This window comes from Hakea prostrata, chromosome 3, assembly GCF_041222555.1.
Source record: "Hakea prostrata isolate BN-2017 chromosome 3, UWA_Hpros_2, whole genome shotgun sequence".
In the NCBI taxonomy this organism is placed as follows: Eukaryota; Viridiplantae; Streptophyta; class Magnoliopsida; order Proteales; family Proteaceae; genus Hakea; species Hakea prostrata.
In genome coordinates, this window is record NC_142602.1 from 2,698,703 (window position 1) to 2,718,915 (window position 20,213).

The following is a 20,213-nucleotide window of genomic DNA, read 5'->3' on the forward strand; positions in this document are numbered from 1 at the left end:
TATTCATCCCCTATGATGGCCTATGTATAAAAAGTCTTATGATTTTAAAAGAAGAAAAAAAAACTAATAATAATAAAATAAAATCCTGGCTGCCAAAACAGTGTGCCAACAACGTTCTCCACTTTTTGCATTTGCTTGATACATTAAAAGGGTTCTTCACTGAGCTGCCATAGAACGAACTGCTCTTTCTTTCAAGTTTCATTTGCGGCTAAAAACTTTTCGTTGCTGTGTTTGTGGAAAGATCCAGGAATGCCAGGAGTCAGAGGCCCTAGTGACTATTCACAAGAGCCGTCGCGTCACCCTTGCCTGAATATCAATGCCAAGGTAGGGTTCTCTCTCAATCTATCTCATTTTGATCACTTGAGTTCGATCTTAGATGGTGTTAAGATTATCCTCTTGTATATTGAGTTTATCCTCCTGCTATAAGATTATCAATGAGTTCGATCGTAGACGGTGTCAAGATTATCTTCTTATATTTTTATTGAGTTTATTATCCTCTTGCTTTCGAGTTTCGGAAATCTCGTCTTCTGTAATTGAAGGCCAGTTATTTTTATTGTTCTTACCTGGCTGATTTTGAAAAGTTGGATTTTCGATTACTCGAGATTTTGAAGTTTTGAATGGACTGTGGAAGGGTCTCTTGGGGTAGGTGAGAAGGTGAGAGCCGGTTCGGGTGTGTTTTGGAGTTTGGATATGAGGATCGGAGTTATCGGGAATTCGCGTTGAAAACCCATTTAATAATAATTATACTAGTTGTTATTATATTTATGGATGATGGTATTTTATTTTACCTGTTGTTATCGTTTCCGATTGAGACGTTGAACGGAATTATTGCAGGAAGATGTCTGAAAACCAAAAATGACACCAAAACAATCGTAATTTAAACGATTGAGGCGTTGAACGGAATTATTGCAGGAAGTTGTCTGAAAACCAGAAATGACACCAAAACAATCGTAATTTTCCACAATAAGAAACTTTCTGTAGGTTTTACATAACGACTATAAACTATACGTCTACCACCACTGCTCCTCTGCTGAGCTATATGATGCTTGACATTTGTGAAACCACGGGAACTCCTTTGGTCACCATTCCTGGTTTATGACCATGAAGGTAATTTAAGCTAGTGGTTTCCTTCGACTGCATCAATGTAAAGGATCTACCAAAACATACTAAAATTCTTTACTTATTCTCCTTGATTGTCTGGTCCAAATTGGATCCAAGGGTAGTTCCACTGAAACTTGAAGTTGGTTATTTGTTGGGTTTTGTTAACGTGAGATTGGTCCATGGAGATCCCTTTCTATCAGAAAGCCAGATTTAGTAATTTGATGGTCAATGATCTCGTGAAGGCTGGAGCTATAAGGTGGGTCTTTGTTGCTGTGTAATCGAAGACTGATATTTTGATTATTTTCCCCACAAGAGCACCGCTGTCCAATTGAATTCTTACGAGTGTAGAATAGTTTTAAAAAAAATATGTTGAAAATCCAAATCTGTCATGTTATTGATTTCTAGTTTTGATCTGGTCATTTGGATATCCTTCTGGTGCAAGCATGTCCACCTTGATTAAAATTTGGGAGTGATAAGACCCCGGCAATCCCTGCAACCTCCGGTTACACTCATTAGGATCTGGCTTTTCCGGCAACTGCTTACCCCCTCCTACGAACCAATCTTCCAATCCACAATGGGAAATAAACAGAGGATAACAAGAATGCAAATAACAAAGGGAATGGATTACTATCTCTGTTAGTAGAGGACTCAACACAACTCATGTAAACATTAATGATAACGACTTTCAATAGCTTCACCATGGCTGCTGCCACACAAGACCTTCCCCATCTGAGAGTCTTACCCTCACCAACGAGCTTTGCTCTCCCACTCACTTAAGATTCTCCCCCTCTTTATCCTATTTCCTACCCTCTAATATAACCCCAAATGGACCCTAGCTAACTCACCTTTCCATGTAGGTCAGCATGAGAATGGTGCTCCCTAAGAGGGCCCTGCCTCCTGTCCTCCACATGCTGAAAGGATCCCCTACAACTCCCTTGTCCCTACGGTGCCCCTCCACATTAGTGTCTTAACAGGGAGCATTATAAGCTCTGATGTTCAGGGGGGTGTTCTCCCGTGTTCAGATTGAAAATCTATCAAATTTGACCCCTTGTTATATGAAGTATATTCATGTTTTCTGCTTGAAATTTTTGAGGGTTCAGCTATATGAAATTTTAATTTAAGTTTGTCTGTACTGTTTGTCCTGCTGCAGGAGCCTTTCAATGCTGAACCACCACGCTCTGCCTTAATTTCATCCTTTGTTACTCCGGTGGAGCTGTTCTACAAGAGAAACCATGGTCCAATCCCTGTAGTTGATGACATCGAGAGGTCATTATACTTTCATTTTTACAGAAATGCTGTAACTTTTCCCTTAATTTTTTAAGGTCATGATGCTATGGATGCTTGCATTGACTACCACAACCTGTTGGGCAGAACAGATATCGTGTTTCTTTCATTGGTTTGATTGAAAGTCCCAAGGACCTATCTATGGCTGATATCAGGTGAGCTATGAGTGTAGGATGTACTATGGGATCTTTAGTTGTCCAGAATACAGATTTGATCTTCCTGCTTTTTTTCATCCTGTATAAGCAAATTTCAGTGAGGTTCTTCATTTTGTAAATTGCAGGAAACTACCAAAATACAATGTTACTGCTACTTTACAGGTATCCTATGCTATTGGTTGAGATTCTCTGTTGGGTGGTGGACTCTGCTGCTTCAAGGTATGATTAGTGTAGTCATGTTAGGAGACCTTAACCTTTGATGCATTTCAAATTACAGTGTGCAGGCAACAGGAGGACCGCAATGAGCAATGTAAAAAAAGTGAAAGGTGTTGGTTGGGATGTTGCTGCAATTGGAAATGGTTTGTTTCAGTGTTGGTTTTTTAAGCTGTCATCTGGAATTGCTTGATTGAATAGCTTGTGATATAATGGTTTTTCTCTTTGCTTTCTCTTTTATAGTTTGTGGTTTGGGTTCTAGGATTTGGTTGATTGTACAATTTTTATTTCTCTGTAGGGGACCTCTGGCTGGCCATGTGGTTCATTCTATCATCATATTAGCATAAGTTTTTGTCTAATGGACAAAGAGGATTTCCTGAGTTGTACACTTTCTATTAATGGGCTTCAATGAACTTAAGGCACTGTTTGTTTGCAAAGATGGCATGGGAAAAATAAACACGTGGGACCCATATGTGATGGAGTAGGGGAACAGGAAATGAAAGAAAATGATTTTGTTGAAAACTTTCAAATGTGGGTCCCACTTTTACTATTTTCCACACTTTTCACAAAATCCCACCTATTTGGTGAAACTTTGAGAAGGGATGAGGTGAGAAAGTTAGCATGCCATGTCAGCAAACAACCTTCCTTAATTCTGGCAAGTTTCCCCCTCTGATGAATCAAATAAGCCACAATTTGGGATTTCATTGAAAAATTTACTTTTTCAAACTTTTTCCCACCCCTTTTGTCCCACCCACTTCAGATTCAACAAACAAACAGTGCCTAAATGGTATAAAGACCTATTGGGTGTGTTGGGACTGAAACTTTGAGTGCAAACATAAATTTTCATTCAAGAATTTAGGACCCTTGTAAAACAGGCTTTCACATTAATATTATGAAACATTGGCTTTACAATATGACCACTTGTCCCTAACTTCTACATTTGGTTCTTTAAGTGGATTGTCTAGTTACTCTCTCTCTACTCTAAATTTTATTATCTTGGTGTATTTACTTTTCAGCGGTTTGGGGCGGGGCCAGATTGGTGGATGTCCTTGAACTTGTTGGAATACCCAGGCTGACAGCTAGTACACCATCTGGTGGAAAGCATGTTGAATTTACTAGTATCGATAAGTGTAAGGTGATTGTTGTTATGACATGGTTTTTCACTTTCTTCCACAGAAGTGGTTCCCCCTATTATTAATTTTCTTTTTAAATGTGGATATTTGTAGGAAGAGAATGGGGGTCCATATAAGGCATCCATCCCTTTAAAGCAGGCAACGAGTCCAGAAGCTGATGTTTTACTTGCATATGAGATGAATGGAGAGGTACATGGACTGTACATTTTATCTGCTGGGTGGATCTTCTTTATCTTTTAATCACTCTTATTCATAGTATAAATTGTGTGTAAACTGCATTTACAATTGGTTTTCTTGTTTTCTCATCAAGCTGCAGCTGCAAGCCTGAAAAGACAGTTTGCATAATCATGTATGTTGCGAGAAACTCACCTGAGGTGGCATGGCCACATGCGATCCTTCGAATACAGTATTAGCAAATTATAGAAAACCTAGGTGTTGGCCCTAATCATGGTAAGTTGGGAAACTCATCTTAGGTGGAATGGCCAATGTATAATAGAGGCCTTTGAATGCTCCAGTGCTCAGAATTGATCTATTTCAAACTGAAGGAGGTAAAAAGCTCTATAGTTAGGCCTGAGATAACGATAGAAGAAGTGGTCAGGAAAGAAATATCTCTTATGACTGAAATCTTGAATGGATTTGGATCCATGTTGCCGACCCCATTTAGTTGGGATAAGGCCGAGTTGAGTTGTGTCTACTAGTTTCATGAATTTTTCAATACCTATTACACGTGACAGAAGGTATACGTAATCATGTATTGATAGGTTTCCCAGCTATAAGTTGGAATGAATTATGATTGAAATTCGAACATCAACTCCATCTTCATGGAGGTGAGGTAGCACATCATAATATCACAAATTAAAAGCATGATGGTTGGAAATTAGCCGTATGGAATGCCTGAAATACCTTTTGGCTGCTTGCAGAGGTGTTCAGTGAAAGCACTTCCAATTGTTTAATGGAACTAATGCAACTCAAGTAAGACTATTTTTATTTTTATTTTTATTTTTTTGAAGGGGAGGGGGTTTGGAATTATTTCTATTTCATTTAATGGTGGGTTTTGCTGGGGCCTGTTCTTATTTCTGGAAAGAATAAGAGTAGAAATTTGATAAATAGGTAGAGACCTACTTTTTATCTACCACTCAAGGAGAGGACTCATGAGTTGTCTGATTAGCTAGTTGGTCAGGCAATAGCTTATGAAGATGATTATTAGCTGGTCCAAGAGGATGGTGATCCAATGCAGAGACTCACTATGGTAGGTAGCAATAGGGAATTTTCCATGTTGGGTGAAAGCATGATCGAGCTAATTCTGCATGGAGAAAGAAGGCCCCTGGGTTGTGCTAGACATCATTTCATTATGTCTGTGTTTAACTAGCATGTGCATATAAGGAGACAATCTGTCATATTCTAGTTTTTCTTAAGAAAATGTGAGAAATCCCTCTCTCTCACACATACACACACACTTGCATGTGACTGTACCGGATTCTCTGAGAGGGATATTTCCAACATCCATATTTAATTCTGATCTGTAGTTCTGTACTTCCCATAAATCTGTAGCCATGTATGTGTCAAATGACTTTTGCACCCACTTCTTGTGGCTGTATGATCTTGTTAGGGCCCTGGGATAATGACAAGTGGAAGAAAGAGAGTGGGGAGAGTTACCATAACTAACACATGGTGGGTTATAAATAGAGGGGATGAATTGAGAGGAGGGGGTATCAGTTATTGTATTGAGGTTTGGCTGAGGGCACCGTTTGGTGTATAGGGGTGACTGGCACCATCGAAACCAGAGTTATCTTGAGTTTCTTGCTTTTTTATTCATATTCAAGTAATTCAGATATTAATCCAGTAACTCAATCTTATTAGTATTTCTGCTGTTTTAATACGCGGGTTCCTAACAGACCTTACCATTGTATTTTGTTTTGTTCTGGAATGTCCTGCATCTGAAAAATGGAGACAAATCTCCATTTACATAAATGGGCAGATAAAGAGGGGCATGAAAGCAACAAAACAAAGTTAGGCTGTCAGTTGAGCATTTCAGATCAATTGTGGATTGTACGGAACTATATGAAAAGTGAAGGCAGAAGACACATGGATGAGAGTGTGCTGAAGGAATGGTTTTATAGAGGTTAATGTGAGTCACAGGGTTAAAACCATTTACATCACAGTTGTGTGCTCCAAATTTAGTCAAAATTTAGTGAAGTGTAAATTAATTCCTTCAGAGCAAAGCTATGAGCGAATCATTAGTGTGTGAAAAGTCAAAGTTATGTTCTAAATGTTATTGTACATTTATTCCTTTTATTGTATTTGCTTTTTTTTGAACTTCTGGTTATTGCTTCCTCTGAAACCTTTTTGTTGTTATTGGAGATGTTTATTTCTTCTTCTGGGGGTCAGTGTACTTGAAGCTTTATTTTCTCAGAAAACATATAATTTCCTTTTCCCCTTGCATTTGAGCTGCTTCTTTGCCTTTACCACTATAAGTTATTAGTGGTAATCTTCTCTCTCTCTCTCTCTCTCTCTCTCTCTCTCTCTCTCTCTCTCTCCCCCCCTTCTCTCTTTTTTGAACATCTATTTTCTTTTTATGTAGCAGCCCCTGGCGTTTTACTTGAAGTTTAATTTCTATTTTTTCCCATGCCTAAGCCTCTCAACAGGGATCATGGGTATCCTCTGCGTGTAATTGTCCCTGGGGTTATTGGTGCCCGTTCTGTTAAATGGTTGGATTCAATCAACATATCTGCAGAAGTATGCCAGGTTAAAAAAAATTAAGCAAGCAAATTACTTATTTCTGGTAATCTCTGTTCTTCTACATTTTTTAAATTCATAACTTTGATCTTGCATTGCTACAAAAGCAGGGTTTCTTTATGCAAAAGGACTACAAGATGTTTCCACCTTCTGTCAACTGGGACAACATTAACTGGGCAACCCGGAGGCCACAAATGGATTTTCCTGTTCAGGTACTCCCTTGTTGGATGCTATCACATCTTCTTATATGTAGTCTTGCTGCCACTTCATACTGTTATCTTGCGAGTCAGGTTATGATCTGTGCAATACCACTTGATGCTGATGACTTGTGGGGGTGAAAATGTCTTTTCTGATTAATACTTTGCTGGATTCACAGTGTGCTATCTGTTCCTTGGAGGATGTGGATGTGGTAAAGGCCGGAAAGGTAAATTATCCTGTCTGCAATTGCAAAATTTTCTGTTTTTCCAATATGTTTGATGTGCTAACATGATATGGCATGTATGTTTATTTTTATACTTTGAACCCAGCGAACAGCTTTTGGTGTTTGAGATTCTGTGTACATATTTCTGTACATACTTTTGACTCAGGACGACTGCATTTTTTGGTCTCTTTGTTTTTGTTTTTTTTCCCATGCAGGTAACAGTTGCTGGCTATGCAGTATCTGGAGGTGGACGTGGAATTGAAAGAGTGGATATATCGATTGATGGAGGGAAGACTTGGGTGGAAGTGGACAAGTATCAGAAGCCTGATATTCCATATGTTCCAGATGACATAAGCTCAGAGAAATGGGCGTGGGTATTTTTTAAGGCTGAAGTTGACATCCCACAGATAGCTGAGATCGTTGCCAAAGCGGTTTGTAGTTTTTCCTGTCTGATTTATTCTGCAATATTAGTTTGTCGTGGAACCCCAAATGTGATACATGGTTATTGCTCCACTTTTCCTAGTCATGTCTTTCTGGTTAGAAATGTAATAAGATAGATTAAGATAGTAGATGCCAGCTGACCTATATGCTCAATTCAAATAACCGATCAGTATTATCTATCATTGGCATCCCCTAGCTACCTTGGTATGGCCTAACCAGCCTTTTGAATCTCTGCATCTGCAATTCTTGTTCTCTTTGAATGTATATGTGAAACCCCTTCCTTGTGTTGGTGGCCAGGTTGATGTAGCAGCAAATGTGCAACCTGAAGATGTGGATGTCATCTGGAACTTACGTGGAATACTCAATACATCATGGCACAGGGTCAAGGTTCGGGTTAGTCACTCCAAGTTGTAGATTGCTGTTGCCCTAGAAATATATATACGAACTGTAGGGCGTTGTACTGCTGATGTTTTCTGTTATGGTATCAAGACTCCAAAGTGAATTTTAGCTCAAAGATCACGCAATGCCTTCCCATGGTTGAGAAGGTTACGAACTAATGTTGCCGTCATGGCAACTGTAGTTCCTTTTTGATGAATAATATAGGTATCAAAGCTAAACCAGGCAGTTTGTTTTGATGTCAGCAACCAGAGGAATAAATGAAGCATCGTTTTAGAAATGGTTATCTTCATCTTGTAGTTAAGTTTGTAACTTCGTAAGTGAGTTGGTTGATCATTGCTTCAAGTTCGGGATCAGCTCCCACACTCCCTGTACGTGAAGTTTGACGGTTCTTCATGGCCAGTTAATGTGACTGTTGAGACGGATTTTAATGGGCTGTGACTTGTTTGCTTCTCAACCCACAAGAGAACAATCTCCTATCCTTGTTTTCAACATTATCGAGGCTTTTTTCTGGGTCGGATTCTTTCCCTTTAAAGCTCATCTGTAGAGTCTCAAATCAGGGTGGAGGTGCTCTAGCCCGAATTTTGCAAGTTCATCTGTAGAGTCCCAAATCATGTGGGAGCTGTTCTAGCCCGAATTTTGCTTCAGTCCTGCACAATTTTGCGTAGGACTGTTCAGCCTGAGAAGTGCAGTCGTCGATTGAGAACTCAGTTGAGATTTTTTTATCTCAACTGTTGAAAAAACAAGTAGTTGAAATCGAAATCTCGACCTAGTTCTTCATTCGACGATTGCAATCTCCACAGAACGTGTTCAACGCGCTCGATCGCTCTAGCCCGCAAGATCGTGTCTTGGGCAAGCGTTCATCTACTTGGCTCATGATGTTTGTTATCAGGATGCCAATTGTCATTGTGCTTCTTCTCAACAACATGTTGTTCTTACAGGATGTCAATTGTCATTGTGGTTCTTCTCAACAAAATGTCTTACCAGGGAATAAAAGAGATATACGGTTCTTGGCGGCAAGAAAACCAGTGAGTCTGGACGAGTTCCCTGTTAGGGTTAGGGTTAGGGTTAGGGGAGAACAATGTGTTATCTTGAAACTTTTGAACCAAATCGTAGATGTTAGGGTTCATATAGTGGAGCTATTTAGATTTTTATTTTTCGTTTTTCTTTCAATATTCAGTATTTAGAAGTGGGTTGTTGCATCATAAAATGCCTCAAGTGAGTGCATTATTCTCCCTGACAAGAGGTGATCCAGACTCGAAACCAGTGGAGCCATGTGACTGATGGAGAAGTTTGGTGATGCTTTTATTGTTTTGAACGGACCTCATGGTCCCTGGTACTGTGTACGTCCGGAGCCTTATTGACACTGAAAAAGGGCGAATCTTTAGTCTTTGAAATGCGCGTTCAGATTTTTTTTGATGAAATTCATCACGTGGGATTTTAGTTTGATAGCTGTGTTCCCTACTCCCTGCTGCGTCCTTGTCAACGCTGGACTGTCAAGCGAGTCATTGGATCGAAATTTTAACCTCGTCCATGAAAATGCAACGATCAAGATTTAATTTTGACCAAAATTTTGAATCTTGACAGTTCAAAATCTGATTCTGAGGACCCAAGCAAAATGAATTAAAATGTCTTCCCTGAAAAAGTAACAAATGAGACGATTACACTCTCTGGCATCATTCTAATTATACCATAATTCTGGTCAACGCCTACATTCTGACCATAAAGGCAAGTCAACACCTACGCTGCGAAATGCTTATCTGCTCGGCGTCACATTACAGCAGATCAGACGAAGTAGAAAATGTGCTCAAATGGTACCGTGAAACTCTGTCGTTTCCCTTGATTGCTGATGCGTGAATCATGTGCGAATCGGAGACAAGGAAACAGGATGGAGATCCAGATTCCGATTCTGTCATCTCGTAACGGTCTAAGGATGAACTCATGAAAGTGAAAGGGAAATGGAAACGGTCATACAGTTTCGTATCGGTAATATCGTAATGCCTAAGAAATAGAGAAATCCTTTTCTGATTGAAGCTTCTCAATCTAATAACAAAGCATTTGCAGACTGTATATCGTTACAAAAGTGGAAATGCTCTAAGCAGAAACTCTCAGTATTTTTTTAGGACATTCTTACTCTATTATTCGAACTTTTTAGTTTGTGACTGTATTTTCTTAAGGACACAAAGCTTCTAGGTGGTGCTGGACACAAAGCTTCTTTTAACAAAGTTTTGTAAATAAAAATATAAAAAAAAAAAAAAAAAAGGAAAGAAAGAAAGGAAGGTTTTCAACTGATTTAAATCAAACAAGAGAAGTTATTTCTATGATTTCGTGGGTCACAGCAGCGATCGGCTTACCCGATTTGAGTTTTCATCAATCATCACACTGTGAAGGACTTCTCAAAATGTGAGGGATTTAATGTTTATGGCATTCATTTTAAATTGCATATCTTCAACTTTTGTCGTTCGATTCATTTGTAATAATAAAGGCTTTGATTCATACCATCAAATGGGTTGCTCAATTAACAATGACAATGCCTCTTAATAAAGATGTCATGGATTCACCTCTTCTAAATAGTATATTTAAAGTATACCTTAAAACTATCTTGAAGATGTAGCTAATGTGTGCACATAAATAAGTTGACCTAGATGAACTTCTTTTTCTCCCCTCTTAATAATGAAAACTTAAATGAACTTCATAACCCAATAAAAAGGGGGAAAAAAGCTTTAATTCCATATGAAGGTTAAAGAGTCGCTTTTCTTTCTTTGTTTTTATTTTCTTTGGTAAATGGATGAAAATAGTTCAACTACAGGAAGCAAAGATGGTCTTCAGGTAAGACCGTGGTGTCTAATTCAACATTTTTTTTTTTTCTTCTTCTGATACAATGTCTATTTTTTATTAATGATTATTGATATAGTCCATGTGGCTTGACTTGAAAAAGGAGAAAAAAATATTGTTGTGTCTAAGAAATTTCTTTTCCATAAAAACAAATATGAGTATGAACAAATGTATTTTTTTTTAATCATAAATGCATGATATATGAATAAGTTACATACAAATATGAACAAATATACTATAATAAAATCATTTTTTTCATATTTGAGCATTTGAATACCTCCACTTCACATGTCTATATCATCTCAAATGATTCATCATAATGTATCAGATAATGTCTATAAAAATGATTCTTTTAACATCATTTAACCTATCATGGATGATAACAATAGCAGGTAATGTGAAACAAATATGACATATGAATTAGTTGTTTTCGAGGGATTTATTAATTATGAAACTCAATATGCAACTCTTAGGTAGGCTATTTTTACGCTAGCCTAGATTGGTTCTCGATCTCCCAGAGAATGACCTAAGATGGTAACGTTATAGGTAGACAAAAGTTTCACCCAATAAAATGAAAACACATCCCATTTCTTATATCCAATTCACCAAGAAATTTTGTTCACACTTAGTTAGTACCTTCCCCAATTTTTAATGTTTAGTATAGGTATCAATAAACAAATTGTTCACATTAATTATTTAAAGTTGAAATTTGTTCACACTAGTTGATGACAAAACAAAGTAGTAGGTTTAGAATAAGACGAAGAAGAATCTACAAAATTAAATAAATATAAATAATATATTATATACATATATTTCACACTTGAGGAAACATTGATGAAATAGTAAAGTAATTAGAAGACTCTTAGTTAATTTGAGCTACAATATATGTAGGGGAACCCCTAGTATAGCACCTATAGCACCTTTATAGAAAATCATGGATCAAATGGGCTTGATTTTTATTTTTTGCATAATAAAATTTTCAACACAAATATGATTTTGGTGCTAGATGACCGAGCACAAGGCAAATATTCAAATTTCAGCTAAAATAAGGGATCTGGGTAACAGTTAAAAAAGGTTTAATGCATTGCTGACATACAATAATCTATATGATTTTTCTTTTCCCTTTCGAGAATTGAAACATTATGTTGAGAAGATTAGTGATATAAAAATTACATTATCTTTTTGTCTTTGTAGAACATACCTAAGACATGCTTTATTATCCTTAAAAATGTATGTAATTTATATATATATTTTTTGTCAATAAAGGTAGATTTTGATATTTGACATCCATCTTTTTACACCCAAAATTTAAAAAGAAACAACAGAGAAAACTTTCAATAACACTGATTCTCTTTTCGAAAATAGTGTTTACAAGTATAATATTTTGTTATTTACTATCAGAAGATACATGGCCTAGTCTGCATGACATAGATTTAAGAAAGCAAATTATGGGCAAAATTTCAACAGTTGCTGTTGAAATTGCTTGAACAATTTGATCATCAGTCAAACCGTCTAGTTAATTGAATTTCAATGGAATCAGATTAATGGAGATGAAATCAGACCTAGAACCTGCTAAGATCCACAAACAAAAGTCAGAGCGGGTTGCCTCTGATGGTAAATTCAGGCACTGAGCAATCACCAGAAAAATATATACTTGTAGTAAGTTTATAAAAGTTTTTTAGAGTTTGGAGTATACACCATTGCTTGACATTAATCTTAGATATTTATACTCACTATTAAGGTTTAGGATATTGTTAAAGGAGGAGAAAATTTTAGGATTTAAGCAAACTTGCCATAATAACCTTCCTTAACGGACCGATGTAGTCATAAAAAGTAATTAGATGGTAAAAAGGGGGGGGAGGGGTGGTAATGGGAGTTTTTTTTTTTTAAAAATATTTTTCAAAGGTGGGCCCCACCGTTTTTGTGGTGGAAAAACCGTCGGGGAAGCACATCGGGGGTGATGATCTGGATTCGTAAAAAGGTATGTTCAGGTGGCACTGACATGCAGTGCGCATGACTCTCAACTGAAATTAAAATGTTGGTAATACATCAAAAGTAATTCAATTAATTGATGGGGGAAAAGATTCCTACCGACGTTTCCCACGGATCCGCGGGTCAGATCCCGTCCGTCCACCACCAAGATTCCGGATTCCACATCCGGGAAAGGGATAATATTCCACCCAATGCCGTGGTTTGGATGAGATAAACTAGGAAATTTCGCGTCGAGAGGGGGGGTGGGCGCCGTTTCCGTTCCTGTCGATGTCCTGCTCTCCTTCCGGGGTCCTTTTTTGTACCGCCCTAATGGGTTCTTGCGGGCATTTTTTTTTTTTTCACTAAAATAATACGAATTAAAAGATTATTACATATTGCCTATCTCATTTGATGGCACTTTGCTCAGTTCACGAACTTTGAATTTGGGCAAATTTCCTTACTTAGATTTGACTAAATTTTCTTCATTTTAATATTGATGAAGTCCTCTGTTGGGTTACAGGAAACTAGGGATTTGAAATGAAATAGGATTTCAAATATACGGATTCATGGTTCAAAAAGTTAACCGTTTGATTAGCCTTAAATCTATCGAAGTTCATAAAGTTTTGTTGGGTTACTTTCCGTAAATCTGCAAATTTCATTTATTTTATACATATGGTGGAATTCATGGATTTCACGCAATACGCAAGAATGACTTAATTCACATTTTTAAGAAAGAAAAAATGAAATCCCTAGATTCATGAAATCCAAGAATGTTAGACTACCAAACATCTATAAATGTTTGATTCATGAATCTAAGGATTTGAAATCTCTGGATTTAGATAACCAAACAAGCCCTAATACACTGAAAGTGACAAGTAAGGAAAAAGACTTTGGTTGTATAAATCTCCGATTCATGAATTTAGGGCTGTTTGAACGGACAAATCTCGGTCTGATCGACCCGTTGGTGTTCGTTCGAATCTTCCGTTTTGGGGTTCGGTTTGGGGGGTGAATCCGGTTGCTCTTGTCTTCCTCTGTCTCTTTTTGGTGATTCTTTCTTCCCTCCCCTTTTTTTTTCTCCTGTTTGGTCTTGTTTGTCTCGTTTTCTCCCTCTCCCGCCAGGATTTGAAATCCCTAAATTCTCTGATAATTAAAGAGGCCCTAGTTATACTTTAAAATAATAAATAAAAAAACGGATCGACTTAAAAGTTGTATAAATCTCCAATTCACGAATCTAAAGATTTGAAATCTCTGGATTCAGATAACGAAACGTGCCCTAACATACTGTAAAGTGACAAATAAGGAAAAAGACTTTGTTGGTAGCAAGTAGCAACTCTTTTGTTTGGAGTTGTGGGATCTGATTTATATGATAACCTTAGTTATCTTACATTATAGTTTATATAGTAACATATACGGCACAATTTTTATCATCAAAACATATAAAATGACCATATCATATATGTATATCTCCAGAACATTAGACTTAGAATCTCGGATGTGATGAAGGATCCCTGCTACAAATCTGAACCTTGAAACCACCGGCCATATGGGCCGTCAGTAGAGGGACAAACTTGGGCTGGTCCGACCGAACCGTTCTTAGCCGGTATCGGCTTAATATGGAAGCCACTACGTATTTCATTTGGATGAATGCCATTTCTTTTCCCAGGCAAACCCGCGGTCCGGCTTGAAACACGGGGAATTTGAAAGGAGACACTTTCTTTAAACCACTACCTTCCGTATCGAACCACCGGTCTGGTCTAAACTCCAACCGGTCCTTTCCCCATAAAGCTTCCATCCTCCCCATGCCATAAGGGAAGTACGTGACACGATCGCCCTTGCGAACTACCGTGCCATCCGGCAGCGTATCCTCCACTGCCGCATGCTTGGAATCCCACGCCACGGGTGGATAGAGCCTCATGGACTCGCACAGACACGCATGAAGCAGTGTCATCTCCTTCAACCCTTCGTAACGGAAGGAACCTCCATTGCCTTTGACCACCTCATCGATTTCGTTGACCAACTCTTGTTCCACGTCAGGATGGCGGGAGAGTAGCCAAAGTAGCCACGTCATCGCTGCTGACGTGGTGTCCTTTCCCGCCATGATGAAGCTAATTGCCATGTCTCTGATCACATCATCTTCAAGTCCACTTTGAATCAACCGTGACAAGAGATCATCAGCTCCTTGGGCTTTCATCTTCTTCTCCATGATAATCTCTTGGAGCGACACGTGTATCTCTCGAATCGCTTCTCTGAGTTTCTTTTCGGAGCCAATGCATAATGCACGCTTGATTTTCCACACGAGGAACACCGGTTCCGCCCCTCGCCGTGCACTAATCTCAGACGCAACATCGAAAGCCTCCGCCAGAACAGGCGGCGCCACCGCCACCGCCTCCTCCTCCTCCTCCTCCTTACCCAAGAAGCAAGGGTCATGACCCATAGAGAGCTTACACACTGTGTCGAAAGCAAACCTTCCTAACAAATGCTGCAAATCAATTTCTCGACCAGTTTCCATTGCAGATTCGAGAATGGGAAACAATCTGGTCTCCATTTCTTCCTTCAAAGTAGAAAACAGAAACTCTCTTAAGGACTTTGTTGCGAATTCATGGCTGGCTAGCTTGCGTTGGGTTTGCCATAGCTCGCCGTCGACGTTGAATATGCCATGACCAAGAAAGTCTCCTAGGATTTCAGTGAAGGGCTTTCCTTTGGGGAAATTGGCAAAATTTTTCTTAAGAATATACTCAACGTTTTCTGGGTTTGCAGTTATAATGGTTCGTGGAGCTCCAAATCTGTGCATCACGATGGTTTGAGTGGGAGAATCAGTGAGGAGATCAGTGAACCAGTCTAAGAGACGGATTCGGTTCTTGGAGAAGGAGATCAAGCACTTTATTAGAGGCTGATAATGACAAAACAAACGGTAAAATAAGATGAATCCTGATAGTAACAGAAAAATCATCAGAGGAAACCCAGTAGGGAAAGAAGAAGAAGAAGAAGAACGATGAAGCCATATCCATCTCAGAGAGAGAGAGAGAAAGAGAGGAGAGAGAGAGAGAGGATGATGAAGATGATGAGCTGCTGTGAGTTAGAAGATGAATGGCGACTGGGTTTTATAGTTGCTGAGAAGGACAGGTAGATTGGGAATTCTACAGAGTGATTGTCGGACACCGACCACTTCTTCTGCTTTGCAACTATTTCTTGAAGAACTTGGATAGCCAATAGCCGTTATTTGGTAGATAGATCACAATAACGACATATCATATCAGTATCTCACTAGTCGGTCGGTGTTCCTGAATCTCTCTCTGGTCTCCGTGAGGAGTTGTGCTTTTTGGGTTCGCTTTTTCCATATAAATGATGACAAGAAAGGGAGATAATGAAAACCAGTGGCTAGCAAGGAAATTCTATAATTCGGGCATGGAAAGTTTTTAGTTTGTTTTAATTATTTTCTTTTTTATTTCTTTTAATAAGCTGCATGCAAGTGTTTGTCATATTGAAGTCTGTGTTTTGCTGTTTCAAAACAATAAAATAAAAAATTATGTGTTCTCATTGTGAGTTCAATTATAACCGTCCGATTGAATAGACTTTCGATCCTGTCTTTGGACTATTGTTCGCTTTCTATGGTTATGATCGATTGGTCCTCTCTTGGATGGTGATGCTGATCTATATAATAATGGTTGACAGTTAAGTTTAATACAAGTAGACCCATTTGTATTCCGAGAACTAGTAAACAAATTGTTCACACTAGCTAATTAGTAGAATAATATATTATTGTTTACCAAAAATAATATATTATTGTGCTTTGACTACCCATGTTTTCATTCGAGATTTTATTGTTTTTTTTTTGGTTTATTTAAAGTGACGAAGTTAGATTAGATAATTACAAGTAAAAGGTAGGGAAATTTCTCTATCATTATGCTAGCATCTATGTATTTAACAAATTTATTCTTTATACTCTAATTAGCTTAAATATAGTATCCCACCCCAAAATACTCTCTAAAAGTTGTCAAAACTTGATGTCGAAACTTGCAAAAAAATAATCAGTTTCCTTGAAATTTCTCAAGTTTCCACTTAAGTTTTTTATTTTCACTCGGTCGAAATTTGAGTTTCCTTTGAATTTTTTTACCATGATTTAACTCATTAATGTTAATTCTCTATTCAGATGGTAATTAAAAGAATCATTTCACTGGTACAAATATCTACCTTCTTGTTAAAAATAATTCGGATAAACATAAGAAAGGCTAGGGGATTATCATCTTCTTCAACATGAGAAATTTTTCATGACAAACATGACATGAGAAGGTGGGGAATGTTTTTCTTCAATAAGTATGAAAGAATGGACATACCCTTGTTGGTTACTTATTTTAGGAAGGAGAAAGGGGGGGGGGGGGGAGGATTCTAATGTTTTCCTCAATCACGGGCAAGGTCTCTTGTGCAAGTCCAGGATGGCCCAAGTGCGCTACGGAAAATAATAAAAGAAACATGTGACTCCTTCATGCATGCTCCACTTGGTTTGGGGGGATATAGCTCAGTTGGTAGAGCGTCGCTATTGCAACTGGGTTGTTGCAATTATGGGGGATTAGGCCCACTTTTTATAGGTCAATGAAATCTTTATGCTCAAAACCCCGAGTCCAATAGTCATTTATTTAGCACCTCCCAAGGAGTGGGATTGTCATTCTCTCTTCTTGCGGGATTTCATCCACAAACCCAAAGTTTATGGCGCTTGGACAGAAGGACCCTATGAAGTGTTACTGTTCCGTGGGATTAGTTTTGGGCCTTTATTGAGCAACTTAAGTGGAGAGCGAAGAAGGCCTCCTTCGGAAACAAGTCTTTATAGAGCGACTATGACTCCTTATGGACCTGAACATGAGTGATCTATCCATGACCAAGATGACGCTTAGGTGAAACAAAGAGTTGGAACACCATGCGGCTTTAAATTCGGAGGGTTCTATTATAGTAGAATGTGAGGAAAAGATCATTTATACCAATACTAACAAGATCACTTTCTCAAGCAACGGATTTCTTTTTGTTTTTTGATTTTTGTTTTTTATTTTTTTGAGGTGGGGGGGGGGGGAGGTCGTAATGGGGAGGAGTTGAGGCAACAGTGATCTTTTCTCCTGTTATCCATGTATGCTCCTCGTGGATGCTACTTTCTCTACTTATTACCATTGATATAAATATAAAATGAAAATCATTTGTATTATGAGAAGCCATCATTCTACCGGGGAAAAAAAAATACACCATAGGAAATGTAAAAGAGAAAATAAATAAATGAACCTTGCAACATTTGAAAGCAATAATAATAATAATAACTTTGTGAGTAATGAATATATTGTAGGTCAACTTATATTTTTTTGGGTGGGTCATGAATATATCGTTGGTCAACCTAAACACCATAGAAAAAGAGTAATCAATCATTTTTGTTATTAAGTTCAAGTGATCATTTTGACTGCTTAATTGAGGGCACATGCTCTACATAATCATGATCAGATTTTAAAATCTATCTCATGTCATTTTGTTTGACAAATATTTTATATTTGTGAATGTAAGTGCATGAATATTTACACATTATTATGTTCTTTTCTTTTCTTTTTTTTTTTTTCTAAATAAGAAATTACTATATACTTTCATAGTTTGCCATACATCACATTTAAATTATGATTTTTTTTTTTTTGAGGGGGGATAAATAAATTTGTAGTTGAAGCATGCTTAGGGGACAAATTTATAAAGTTCATATCGGAATTTGGCCACTCTACTTTGTATTCTAAAATAATCTTAGAATAAAACTCAATTCCAATCACCAACTCATTTAGTATTGGAATAGTCACTGAACTTAATACTTTACAGTATTTTAGAATGTCAATTGTCAACAACTTTAGTTATCAAACATTTACCTTAACAATTACAATCATTTTTTTAAATTTGAGCATCCATTACAAATGTGGCATCATTTTTGGATGGCTAGACATGAAAGCATTATTATTCCATTCCATCCTCTGTCACATAAAAATTCTAACTACCATCAAATGTTTTCATATGTAATTTCGTTGATCTATATTAGAACAATACTATGTAAAAAATATATTATAAAAGAAACTCGAGGTTGAAATTTCCGAATCAAAGAACCCGCATTACAAGAGCTTAGAAATCATGCCTTTATGCTATGACCCTGACATTTGGCTGTATCCCTCATATTTTAATTAAAAAGTTATGGAAAAAAAATTAGAGAATATTTATATTTAGGAAATGAGCGTTTGTAAAATTTAAGCTGCATTTGTTTGCTAGGATAAAGATCGGGTGGTAAAAGAAGAGTAAAAAACATTTTTTTCTCTAAAACTTAAAAATATGGATTATTTAGTTCCTTGGAGAGAAAAAGCTAAAGCCAATTTTCCTTAATTTAAAAAAACTTATGAAGTGACGTGTTAACTTTCTCACTTTATGCCTTTTTAAAATTTCATAAAATATATATACAATTTTATAAAAAAAAAATGAAAAACTAAAAAGTGAAACTCACATTTAATACTATTTTATAAAATATATTTTTTTTTTTTTAGGCCAATGTATGTTTAGTTGAGGGATTCACATCCTCTGTAATTCATTTCGTTACAATTCCCTTATAAGATTGTGCCATATAGCATTTAAGTAATCCAACGGTTACCCAATTTAATTTAAATTTAAATTTATTTTTGACCCTAGTTTATTTTCTCCCAGTTGAAGAGTCTACACCTGATAACAGGGGAGGGGTCTTAAAAAAAAATCAATGTCTTACTTCTGTTTTCCTGCCCCCATTAAATGTAGACTTCACGTGTTTTTTTTTTTTCACCCTACTTTTTAAACAAACGAAGCGTTTATGGATCATTATATCATCATTTACGTCGACATTAACTTTCAAGGGCATGTGATACGACAGTTCGGACAGAGTATTGGTGGTAGCGCGGATATTTTTTCAATTATATGAATATAAACACTTCTTACCAAAAGAAACAAATATAAATATAATCACGTGATGATTCCAGGATGTGAGTGTGACTGATAATAAAATTGAAATGAGAAAAATGAAGATACCCAAGGTAGATTATACGAAAATAAGTCATAAGTGGAATTTGAAAAAGGAGAGAAAGGAGAATAAATCAAATAAGAGAAGCTCAGCGTTTCCTAGGGGCGATGTCAAATCCGAATTTCAAAGCCCAATTAATTTTGTGTCGTACGAAAGAGTCAGACTCATTACTATTGACATGGTGACAAGCGATATAATTGAGCTCGAAATCATATCTGTTAACCTACCACCACCGGCTACCGTATCAAATAAGAGGCGCCATGAATTTCTTTTGTGAGTTGTGAAAAAAGGATTCTAAACCCAAAAATAAAAAGTGTTGTGATCAAAGGATTGCAATGTAATGCTACTTTTGTGTTTTTGGCCTTACCTTCTTGATGAGTCGCCAGGCTCCTCCACACCGACACAGGAGGGAGGAAAAGGAGGACATCTTGTTTGACTATTTTACCATGGTATCTCTGGTGTTGCCAATACATTTCGTAGCT

At 37.3% G+C, this 20,213-nt stretch overlaps 2 protein-coding genes across 2 annotated transcripts; one reads left to right on the plus strand and one right to left on the minus strand.

Annotated features, from left to right (window-relative positions):
* The first annotated feature begins 118 nt into the window (after positions 1–118).
* LOC149020001 (sulfite oxidase-like) lies at positions 119–8,419 on the plus strand. The gene is made up of 12 exons (XM_089147996.1): positions 119–324; positions 2,252–2,367; positions 2,478–2,540; positions 2,666–2,702; positions 2,818–2,899; positions 3,770–3,888; positions 3,980–4,075; positions 6,521–6,631; positions 6,733–6,834; positions 6,999–7,046; positions 7,259–7,474; positions 7,782–8,419. The coding sequence occupies exons 1-12, from the start codon at positions 250–252 to the stop codon at positions 7,896–7,898; spliced, it is 1,182 nt and encodes a 393-aa protein (XP_089004122.1). The 5' UTR covers positions 119–249; the 3' UTR covers positions 7,899–8,419.
* A 5,622-nt stretch (positions 8,420–14,041) lies between these two features.
* LOC149020002 (cytochrome P450 94B3-like) lies at positions 14,042–20,204 on the minus strand. Its single transcript, XM_089150976.1, has 3 exons — positions 20,099–20,204; positions 16,969–16,991; positions 14,042–15,576 (listed from the first exon to the last, which is right to left on the minus strand). The coding sequence occupies exons 1-3, from the start codon at positions 20,202–20,204 to the stop codon at positions 14,167–14,169; spliced, it is 1,539 nt and encodes a 512-aa protein (XP_089007102.1). The 3' UTR covers positions 14,042–14,166.
* Positions 20,205–20,213: the final 9 nt, after the last annotated feature.